Here is an 11,849-nt window from a genome sequence, read left to right on the forward strand (position 1 = left end):
CCAATGTGTTATCTATCTCTGTAGTTTTAGTCTTCATCTTCTGGATTCTAATTGCTGTTTCTGTATTTTCCTAATTGTCTATCTATTTTGTAATTTTGTTCTTGTATGATTTTTCTGAATTCTTCAAGTGTATTGCCCATCTTTTTCTTGCTTCTGTTTATGGTTTTCTTGAGCTCTTGAAAGGTAATATATACATACCATTTATGCCACCCATGGACTCCAGTAATATTTACTAAGGAACTATTATGAGTTTGAGGCATTGGTGGTTCAGTGATAGAATACTTGCTTCCATATTTATATATCTTTTGAATTTCTTACCAGGTAGTTCCATTACCTGTTCTTCCTCACAGAGATTTCCTAGTTCTTTATTTTGGTCACTTGCTTCCACTATCTTATCCTGTTTCTTTGTTTCGGTTGAAGTTGTCTGTTGTCCCTGAGACATTTTGAGGTTGTTGTTCTTATTTGTTGATTGTGTGTTGCTTTGTTTCACCCTGGTTTTTTGTTTTGCTTTGTTTCCATATATCCAGAGCAGTGGGTCAAGTGTGCTTCTTTGGTTGCTAATTTGGCAGCAATGATACACTCCCCAACTATCTCCAGATTGGTGGAATAACGGGTGGGAATGTGGGCCTCTGTCTGACATAAAGAGGAACCGCAGTTGGGATGAACAGGTGCTATTCACTGTCTGTCATTGATCCAGTGGTGTAGGTGTTGATAGTGGTGCCTGTCCGTTTGGTGAGGTGGTTGGTGCAGTAGATATGGCTGACTAGTGGACAGTTAATGTCTTCCTCCTTGCATTCCATGAAGTTTTTTTCGTTTTTTTTTTTTTTTTTTAATTATTATTCTCCCTCCTCTTCAGCATCTTATGCCCACACTTTGACTGGTCCTGGCCTTTCTTCTCTCCCCAGTCACCAATCTCTCTCTATTTCTCTTTCCAATCAGTGCTCAATCTAATTCTTTATCTTTTCATTTGATACTTAGAATTCCTAGATCATTATTTATATCTGTTTCACTTAGTTTTCCAGGTCTCTGTTGTAGGGGGATTGGGCAGAGTGTGTTAGCAGGCTGCCATCTTGTTTCTGCTTTCACCATCAGGTTTTTACAATGGCTTATTTTTCAGAAGTATATCGCCAGGCCTTTCTTCCAAGGTACTTCTGAGTGGACTTGAACCACCAACCTCTTGGATACTAGCCAAGTACTTAACCATTTGTGCCACCTACGGACTCCACTAATATTTACTAAGGAACTATTATGGGTTTGAGGCATTGGTGGTTCAGTGATAGAATACTTGCTTTTATGAAGGAGACTTAATTTGATTCTGGGACAATCAACCTCATACACAGCCACCACCTGTCTATCAGTGGAAGTTTGAGTGTTGCTATGACTCTGAAAAGATTTCAGTAGAGTTTTCAGACTAAGACAGACTAGGAAGAAAGGCTTGGTGATCTACTTCTGAAAATCAGTCAATGAAAAACCCTATGGATCAAAATGGTATGATCTGCAACCAATCATGGGGATGGCACATGACCAGGCAGCCTTTCCTTCCATTGTGCTTTGGGTCACTATGAGTCCAGGACCAACTGGAGGCAGCTTACAACAATGACAGAAAGTATATGATGCTGTTTAAAGAACCAGAGATAAAGTAATGTACAAAATAGTCAGCATTCTGCCATCTCGGAACTTACACACTAGTGGAGGTGGAGACAAACAATCTCCAACAAAAACATGTGAACAGGGTAAGGTCAGGTACTGGTAAGTGCAGTGAAGAAGAAACAGTAAGATAAAGGGGAATGATTAGCAGAGGGGGGGTTGGCAGTAGGGGAGCCACGTTAGCCAGGAAGGATGCAGTGAGAAGGTGAGTATCAGTTGAGACTGAATAAGAAGGAGGTGGCTCAGAGGAAATCTGGGGAATGACATTCCAAGAAGAAATATTTAGTGCAAAGTTCCTGAGATAGGAAACAAGATTGGTATGCCTGAGGGACAGAAAGAAGGCCTGTGTGGCTGGAAAGCTTTAAATGTGAGGCAGAGTAAAGGAAAGATGAAGATGGAGAAAAAGGTAGGATCTAGGTCACATTTGGTCTTTTAGGCCATTGTATGGAGTCTGGGGTTTATTCTAGTTTCAACAGAAGGCCAGTGGAGGATTTTCAACAGAGCAGTGGCACCTCAGATCATTCTGGCTACTATGAGTAGGAAGGACTGAAGAAGGAAGACTGAGAGAGATGGAGACCAGGCAGAAAATTGTTGCATTGTGCAAGTGTTATGGACTGATTTATTCCCCCAAGAATGTGTGTTGGAATCTTGACTCCTACACCTGTGGATCTAATCTAATCTAATGTAATATAATCACTTTCCATAATGCAATCTAATGAAATGCAATCAATCAGTTGAGGTCATTTTGTGCTATCCAGGATCCAAAACCTAATCACTTCCAAGTTATATTAGGAGCAAATTAGACACAGAGACATGTATACATGATGAGGAAGATGCCATGTGAGAATCATCAAGAAGCAATGAAAGTTCAAGGCTACTGACAAGGAAGGAACTGATATGGCTGAGACCTTATTTGAACTTTTAACCTCCAGAACTGTGAAAAAATAAACTTCTGTTCTTTGAAGTCACCCACCTGTGATATTTCTGTTACAGCTGTACTTAAGGTAACTAAGACACCAGGTAATGATGATGGTGACCTGAATTAGAGTTTCAGTGGTGGAGGTGACAACATAGGCATTTGGAATATATTTCTGAGATAAAGTGGACATGTCTTACTGATGCATTGGGCATGAAGAGTAAAAGAAATGTTCCAGAGTGGTGACCTTGACCCCTACTGCCCTTACCAAAGACTTTGAGGTGGATGGATGCATCCTGCTCGCCAGCCTTGTTCTCAGCAATGCAGACATACTCGGCCTCATCATTCTTATCCACCTTCCTGATGGTCAGCTCGGAACTGTCGTCGCTGAAGATATACTTCTCATCTTCCTCATCCTCTATCTGTTCCCCATCCCTGTAGGTACAGAAACGCAAAGGGCTATGATATTGACCAAAGAGAGAGGAAGTTTATTTTTTAACTAATTTCCATAAAATGCAAGCTGAGCCAATGGGAAGGACTCAGTCTTCACAAAAGGCTAAAATGCCAAATTGTCCTACTGATACCCTTTCTTCCCCCATCCGATCCTCTGACTCTGTCCAAAGGCTGTAACTTGTACCTCAAAGGCTTCAGAGAGACTCCTCCAAGGTCACATCCTCTGATTCTGCCCCCACAAGACTGAAAATTATGGAATCCAAAGCACAAGGCAAGAGAACTTTACAGAAAAAAAAAAATCCACTCTTCACTTGAGTTGACACTCCCAAGAAGCCCACCCATTGCACTGAAATGCCAACAGAGGCCCAAAAATGGGTTCCATGATGTTCCCTTCTTGTGTCCGTGGTAAAAGGTCTGAGCCTGTGCCTTACTTTGTCCAGCTCATGGTGGGCTCTGGGAAGCCTTCAGCATCACACACCAGGGTAACAGACTGGCCAAGGTTGGCGGTGGCATTCACTACACTCTGCCTGGCCTGGACAGTGGGTGGCACTGGAGGGAAAGAAGACATTATCAGAGGTGGTTGTGAAAAACATGGAGGGACCCAGTGGACTGGAGAAGACACTTTCAAGGGGCTCCAGACTAAGGAGCCCCAGTCTGTGGGTCCAGAGTCTTGGGGGGTGGGGCTGCAGGGTTAGTATAAGGGATCTAAATGCATTTGTGTGCAAAATAATTATTCTAAAGTAAACACATAACTCACCCCAAAATATGCATTATTATTTTCAAGAGTTTAGAAGCCATTACAATGCATCTATTCATTTTTAAGTGGCATTCAATTTACCATAGCTATTTATCATTATGTATTTTCTCAATCAACGTATACTAGACCTAGAACTATGATGGTTGGCAGAACTTGATGTTAAAAAGGGCCTCTCAATACTGAAAAATGTTGGAAACTATTGTTTCTGGTGATCAAACAGTTAATACCAATTTGAAATGCACCAGCTCACCAAAGAGTGACATTTCTCTGGGAATGTAAAAAATAACACTGTGCACAGACTGTTTTTACCAAAGGAATGAGAGGAGGTAGAGTGTGGCAAAAAATAAAAATATATCAATAGCCAAAACAATTCAACCATGATTTACTTATTTTCTTAGTACTGACATTATATTTCCTGTAAACATCTTGTAAATGTCAGATCGATTCCATGAGTGTGTTTATTTGACATTGCAAATTAAGATTAATAAGCCCATGGATTGTGATTCTGACTATTCTGAGGCCTGAATTGATTATAATATTTTCTTTGCACACTGAACCAATGGATGAACTTCACAATTACTTTAGCACCAAGGATAGTGAGGATGAATATGAACGTATTAGCAAGCATGGGGAAAGTTTCTAGGGCTATAAGACAATGAAGGATATACAATAACTATACTAAAAGCCCACTTACTTGAGAACAGATCAAAAAAGGAAGTATATTTAATAATGATAATAATAAAAAAGAGCCAGAGGCTAAGAGGGATTCAGCTGAGATGGATGAACAAGGTAGGATAGGATTTATTTTATAGACTGAAGAGGAAATTAACAAGAGTGATTTTGGGGAACCAAGGTTATAGCCATGGGGAGAGCAAGAAGAACAGATCTCCTCACCATTCACAATGACCTGAATGTCCTTGAAGTTGATCTCCCCTCGTGCCAGGATTCTGCCCTCACACCGGTAAGTGCCCTCATCTGTTTTCTTGATGCCCTGGATCTGCAGGTAGTTGTTGGACAGGACTATGAATCGGACTAGAAGAGACAAAAGGCAGGTCCATTCAAGGATCAGTCAGAGAACTGTGATATCTGCAGGCAGGTAGCTGACCCCTTCCTTCTCCCTAGTTTCAGTCTTATGGATGGGGCTTTAAGCTGAAATACGAAAATGTGTCCCTAGCTCTGGAATATAGCCAAGAGCAAAGGTCTATTAGAAATTTCTCTTCTGCTTTGGATTGAAAATTAAGCGACCGAATATACCAGTGACAGGCAAACATCCATTTCAAACCTAGAAACTGCATGTGGTTTCTGGGACAACTGTATCTGACTTTGAACTGGAAGGCCTCAGAGGCTGGCAGAGGTAGGAAATATAGGGGAGGAAATATAGGGGATCTGGTGGCCCTGGGGAAAAGAGCAGCTGTCAAGAAATTCAGTTCTCACCATCTTTTTTCAGGATGACATCTCGGCCTTTGTGCTTCCAGATAATGGTTGGGGGGAGGGAGCTGACCACGTCACACACGATCACGGCATCTTCTCCCTCCTTGAACTCTTGTGGGGTGGGTGCATTCTTGAACATGAGCTTCTCTGGAAAACAGCAAGAGAAGAGTGAGAAGCAGCAGCTGTTTCTCTCGTAAGAGATCCCTTTCCACTAGAGCCATGCTGGTTGGATCTGAGTCCCGGGCAGCTCTCAATCCATATATATAGTTGTATAAGAGGGGTTGCACCCAGCACTTGGCCAAAGATGGTTAGGCATAAGAGCTAGCATAAGTAATGCCAGCTCGTGTCTTCACTGTTTGGCAGTCAGTATCTACCCTTTGAGTGGCAAATTTATATACTTTGTGCATAGATGTGTCTATGGGGGAAAAGGATTATCTTTAGCAAGGACTCCTTGCCATTGGGAAGGTGCCAAAGAAAGACAATGTGTAGGTGGATGGAATGGGTAGAGCACCTATGCTATAATGAATAGCAGAAGCAATGAGTCCTTCCTCTGTCTCCTACTCTACCCCTACCCCACCCCAACTTTCCTATAGCACAGAGAATTTTGAGGAAGAGAACAGAAGAAAAGCAGGCTTAATGACAATAATAATATTGCAATCAATACCGTTCCATTCACTGTCACCCAACATTATACTAGCCAACAGGAAAGATGCATAATAATAAGGTAATGAGGTGCCACTTCCAGAGAGAGAACTGTCTGTTCTGAGTGGCACAGGGTGTTCAGATATAACTCCCTCACTCCATGGAGCCTTTGGGCTCCATTACCAGGAGGAAAGCATGAAATAAGAAGAAACCTCAATTGTACAACAGTTAGTCAATACATGGGGGAGGGGGGACCCATAACCATCTTGTCCTCTGAGAACTGCATAACTTGAATTTAAAGGAAGGAGGTCAGTGGAGGATTGACTATGACTGGTATGAATCAGGACTGTGATTTCTCAGTTGGCTAAGGATTGTTTAAGAATATATTGGTGCTCTTAGCTCTTAGCTAAGAAAAGACTTAGAGAGAGGAAAGTGGACCTGCCAAGCCCTGTAGTGTCATCCCACCTTTTTACTACCCATATGTCTCCATGGCCAAAGGAAGAGACAAGGATTATTATAGCACAAAAAGATGGAGGCTCTTACGGAAGATCTTCACGTTGACTGTGGCCTCTGACTCACTGCCATCCTCGCCAGTGACCACACACTTGTAAATGCCGGCGTCGTCGATGTTGGCATTGTAGATGGTGAGGGTGGAGGAAGAATCATCATTCCACACCACTGAGATTCGCTGCTGGTTTGGAGTGAGCTTTTCTCCATTGGGGGAGAACCAGGAGATGTCTTTATCTTTGGCATCCCCTGCCACTAAGGAGGAATAGAATATTCTCAAACCACTGAAGGTGAAAAGACAAAGTCCCCTCCAAAGTGACAGTGAGTGCTGAGTATGAGCTACTGAACATGGATCAATCTGGCTTGATTCTCAGGGAGGATGATCATTTATGGTAGAAGTTACGGGGCTCTGCGCTGGCTTCTATGTTTAATTAATATTCACATAACACTTTGTATGGTGCTTGGAAAGAACAAACATTTGCACTGGTGTTTCATATAGTGGCCCAATCCTTGATGAGGGAAGAAAAGAGACACTTGTTGAGAACCAATTGTGTGCCTAAGCTAGGAACTTACAAACCACACAGCAAGGGGAACAAAGGGAGTTTACACAGAATCAGAGCTCAAAGGCCTAGCTGGTCTGAGCCAGCTGCACAGCTTGTCTGTGAGGGTTTAAGATGATGGGCTTCTGAGTTGAGGATGAGATACCAGCTCATCAAGGAGTGCGGTTTCTAACCACTCTTACTCTAGCATCTACCATTTCAACACACATTGTTTGAGACAGACAAATACATTTCCTTAAATGCCCCTAAGAAGGTGGCCAGGATCACCCAGGCCTCCTTTCCCCAGGCACCTAAGACAGCTAAACTGCTGTTTAGCTCTCCCAAACCCTGAGCCCAACCAAGATGCAGGGCTCTCAGATCTTGCACGCGGCTGACCTACACTGCACAGCACCCTTCCCCAGCCTACATCGCCTGGCCCTGCACAGATGCTTAGTATGGAAATGAAGCAGTCTTCCTTTCAGGGCCCATCATGTTTTCAATAAATATCGCTATTTGCAAGATGTGCTGTGGGCTCCATGGCTGCATCTCCAGATCATTTAAATTGCTGTAATGAAGGCAAAGCTGTAGAACACATCCGCCAGCCACCAGCCACCAGATCCAATGCAAATCATGATTGCATTTAAAGGCCCCTCCCCGCAAAAGCTGCTTGCTAAATGTCACAGTTTACAACTAGCTCAGCTCTTTCCTGGTTCTCCCTTGTTTCCAACCTCAGGCACGTCACACACACAGAAGCCGTGGCCTAACTGGAACCCCTTGTCTCCACTAGACATTTCATGATCACTGTCTGAGTTGTGGAACGGGCACAATTTCTAAACAAAGAAACAAAGGTGCCTGGTCTGATAAATCCTAGTGCTCTGGTGGGGACAATGGGACAAAGCATTTATGTTTACAGTTGTCCTGGAAAACCAGGACGTGTGTTCTCATAGCTAAAGAGAGATCAGCCCTCAATTCACTTTCAGGGGCTTTTTAGGCTGCCTTGGATTTTGCTGTTCTGGAGATTCTAAGAAATAAGCCTTAGAGCAATGCACTGAAATATTATTTCTGAAGTTGCACTGCTTCTCCAAAGCCACTGGCAGAATTCTGGATGTATATTGAGCACAGAGGTCTGGGGATGGCTCACTGTTCTGTTGTTAGTTTTGCTGATTGTCCCAAGAAACTCCCTAGACTCTCCTCCACTACCAGCAGGAATCTAGATGATATGTTTCACCGTGATGGGCAGGCTTTGAGAGAAGGAGAGGGTTTGAAAGCTTCCCTGACTTGAATGGCTGTTGATCCCATAGTAGAGCATTGCCAAGAATTCTAGGCGTGGTGCTATCAGCCCAGTATACACAGGGCCAACCGTCTTCCGCTCTGCCCTGTGGGCTTCTGAGGCAAGTTCTGAAACTCAGATGGGCACGGGGCACTTGCCTTGACATAAGAAGAATTTGGACTCTCCAACGCTGATTTCTCCTTGGCTGGGAACAATATCCACCTGCAGAGACACTGAAAAAGAGAAAGTCCAGTTTAAGTACACCTTGGCATTTTTGACAAGAGAACCAGAGTTCTCATTCAAAAACGGGGTCCTCCAGCTCACTTTAAGAGTGAGGGGAGGAACTTGTTTGAGTTTGAAAACTTGTCTCCACTGAAGTATCCACAGTTCCTCATGCTGCAGCCAAGGGAAGGTATAGGCCAGACCATTGTCCAATGAAACTGCTCTCCTATCAGATTAGGGGTGACTTCTGCCCTCAATTGAGGTTCTGGGTGGTACAAATGATTAACATGTTTGGGTGCTAACTGATAGGTTGGAGGTTCAAGTCCACCCCTTGGGAGAAAGTCCTGGCAATCTACTTCTGAAAGATCACAGCCAATGGAAACCCTAGGGAGCACAGTTCTACTCTAGCTCATGTGGGGTCACCAGGAGTTGAGATCAACTCAGCAGCAACTGGTTTTCTGCCCTAAATATTTCTGACCCCTTGAGAGGGCTGATGGTCCTGCTCTAAATAGCAGAACTTCTTGGATTCACTGGACTAGCAGCCCAACCAACCAAACGAAATCAATCCCATTGTTACTGAGTCCATTCCAACTCACGATGACCCCATGTGCCCTATCAGGTATTTTTAAATATCAGGGGAAGTGTACTCATAGGCAGTATGTTGAGACCAAAATGAGTGAGCAGGAAACCTACCACTTAGGAACTATGCACCAGAGTTTCTTGCCAACTCTCCTCACCCTTGTGTTTAATAACTAGAGAAAGATAATGTGAAGACTGTAAAGCAGGGGACTGCCAAACAAATGTTCACCTTACTTCATGACAAATAGTACCAGAACACCTCTTTTTGTAACAGAAGCTAGCATCAAACATCATCAACCCAATTAGTCAGATACTCTTCTGAAATTCTGTGGGCTATTCCCTGCAGGATTCCCTGTATTCTTTGGTTACTCTCATGGAATTTTTTTTTAAATATATATATGTTGTCATCTCACTCCATTGATAAGATGAAATACATTACACCAGATCTCACAGATCCCTGTATTCATTCTGTTCCCCATTTATCTGTTCAGAACAGATAACCATTCCTCATGGAAATATGGGTTTAGGGAGAAAAAATAATGCTTTATTCATTTGAATTCAACTTCCTTCTGCCTCTCCTCCTCTTGAGTAAACTCAATCTGAAAGCTAAAGGCTAACAGGCATTTGGTTCAATGAATATAGCTTCTTAAAACCAGAGTGAGGGAGGGGCCTGAACCAAACAGGCTGGTAAGAGAGACTCAGTGAGTGCTTCCTTGGAACAGCCATTTTCTTTTCACAGTAGAACAGAGGCAGGGCTCGTTGCCATGGTGACTGACTTGCAGGCAGAGCTGCTGCCTGTCTGCCTCATCTGCTCACTTCATGAAGAGACACATTTGTGCCTCATCGGAATATAGGGATCAAAGGGCTTGCTTGGGCCCTGCTTGGGCAGGGGAGAGCAGGAGTTAGGAGGCCACCTAGCTACTGGAAGCATAGTCTTCTTAGCCATTCTACTAACAGACAACACAGTTCATGGGAAAAGCCAACAAAGGCTGCAGAGAGAAAGGGATGACTTGGGGGCAGGGGAAGAAGAATTGAAAAGGGAAGGAGCCAGCATACGGGTAAGGAATCAGGCATGGGCCAGAAGGAAGAAGAGTATGCTGCACACTCCACTAGACAACAAGAGGTGGAAACTCCAGGCTTCAAAAGTCTGCTTGGGAAGATATGTTATAGTAATTAGGAGCAGCCAGCCTCTCCCTCACTCGATCTGTTACTGATTATTCTATTCATTCTGGCTCCAGACTGAATTCTTATCTAATAACAGTGAAAGTGTAACTAGCAAGTGTGATTACTCTCCCCCCTTCTTTTCCAGAAACGGCTCAGCTTCCACTGCATAGAGCTTCCACTGCATTCTCAAATGTGGGAACCAGAAGGAACTGGCTCCCAACTGGTTTTCTGACTTAAATGTTTCTGACCCCCTGAGAAGGCTGATGGTCCTGCTCTAAACAGCAGAACTTCTGGGATTCACCGGAATAGCAGCCCAGCTGTGTCCTGATTCCTCATTTTCTGGATGAGGGAACAGAAGGAAAATGGCTTCCCTAAGGCCACTTCTAGTTAGGGCCACAGTGGCCCCAGAACCAGGCCTCCTGGCTCCCAGATAAGTGTTCTTTCCATTGCATGAAACTACCTCTGAGAGAAGAGGGTGAAATGTTTCCATTCAGTTTAACAAACAAGCTGGTACCATGAGTAACAACCACCAGTAACTGAAGAGGACAAGCGCAGGGTTTCAAGGCCCCATAGTATTTTGACGAGCACAGGGTCTCTGTTCTGGATGGCCTTATAGGGAGTGCTACAGGCCAATGTCCATGTCAAAGCCAAACCAGGACCTTTTTGATGGCTTTCTGTCACTCACATTCTTTGGGAATATAAGCCTAGAAGCTGTGTCTACCCATCCGTCACCTAAGTAATGTTCCTTTCAGGAGTTTACTGGGACATTCTTTGGAGAACAAGAGGCATACTTCTGTCTGAAAGTTTCTCTGGGCCATATGCTGAGCATTAGCGGCCAGCTTCAACATATGGATCCTGTTAGTCTCACAGAGCCCTCACTGCTTGGAGAAGGATATTCTGATCCCAAGTGAAAAAACAGTCTTTTTTTTTTTTTTTCCCCCAGCTCTTTTCAAACAGAACTCTACTCTTAGGGGGCAGGAGAACAAGCAAGGCAGAGGGATTTTCTTACCCATGTGTGGCCAGTATCTACCACTGGGCCACAGGGAGAAATCAGAGACCAGCATTTCAAAGGAATTCCAAACTTAGCCAGATCTCATGCACATATTTATCATCATAGAAGATTTTAAAAAAAGAGATAACCGTTTAGACTCCTGACCTTTTGGTACTATGGAAAAGATAGCGATTCTTCCCTCAAAACACTGGAGACACAAAGCTGGGCCAGAGAAATCCCAGCCTCTCTGAAAATCAGTCCTTGCAGGTTTTCCACAGCAGCACATGGACAATGGCTGCTTATTCTTCCCCAAATGGCAAAGCTTGAAATACATGGTTTAATATTGATAAATGGGAATTCTGCACAAACTCAAAACGCCTCCCCTCCACTTCAAGCTGCCCTTTCTTTCTTACTCTATCCCTTCATTATTTCCAATAAAAATTCCTACCTCAACTTTCACCTTTCGCCAGTTGCATATGTAAGTAAAATTCCTATTCAAGTATAAATCATACCTTCAAAGAAATATGAAGAAAAATGGAGCTTTGGTGGCATAGTGGGTAAGGCATTTATTTGGCTGCTAACCAGAAGGCTCAATGCTTTGGTGCTTACTCACTGATCTGCACTGAACACTTTCCCTTGTTACCCTCCTGAGAGGGACCGGGTCTCCGGGAGCAAGGTAGGCACGGGCGGGCTTGTGCTTAGTCCCCGGGAGCGAGGTAAGCACGGGCGGG

General features: G+C 43.7%; 1 protein-coding gene across 1 annotated transcript in view; it reads right to left on the bottom strand.

The window, feature by feature from the left end:
• Positions 1-11,849, bottom strand: part of NCAM1 (neural cell adhesion molecule 1) — an 87,793-nt gene that overhangs the window by 71,313 nt on the left and 4,631 nt on the right. The window contains exons 2-7 of the mRNA XM_042780352.1: positions 8,321-8,395; positions 6,390-6,608; positions 5,208-5,351; positions 4,668-4,805; positions 3,448-3,565; positions 2,832-2,998 (exon numbers count right to left, since the gene is read on the bottom strand). Coding sequence (XP_042636286.1) covers positions 2,832-2,998; positions 3,448-3,565; positions 4,668-4,805; positions 5,208-5,351; positions 6,390-6,608; positions 8,321-8,395 — 861 coding nt within the window. The remainder of the gene's footprint in view (positions 1-2,831; positions 2,999-3,447; positions 3,566-4,667; positions 4,806-5,207; positions 5,352-6,389; positions 6,609-8,320; positions 8,396-11,849) is intronic.

Source organism: Orycteropus afer, unplaced genomic scaffold, assembly GCF_000298275.1.
Source record: "Orycteropus afer afer isolate SDZICR_OR568_19922 unplaced genomic scaffold, OryAfe1.0 scaffold00036, whole genome shotgun sequence".
NCBI lineage: Eukaryota > Metazoa > Chordata > Mammalia > Tubulidentata > Orycteropodidae > Orycteropus > Orycteropus afer.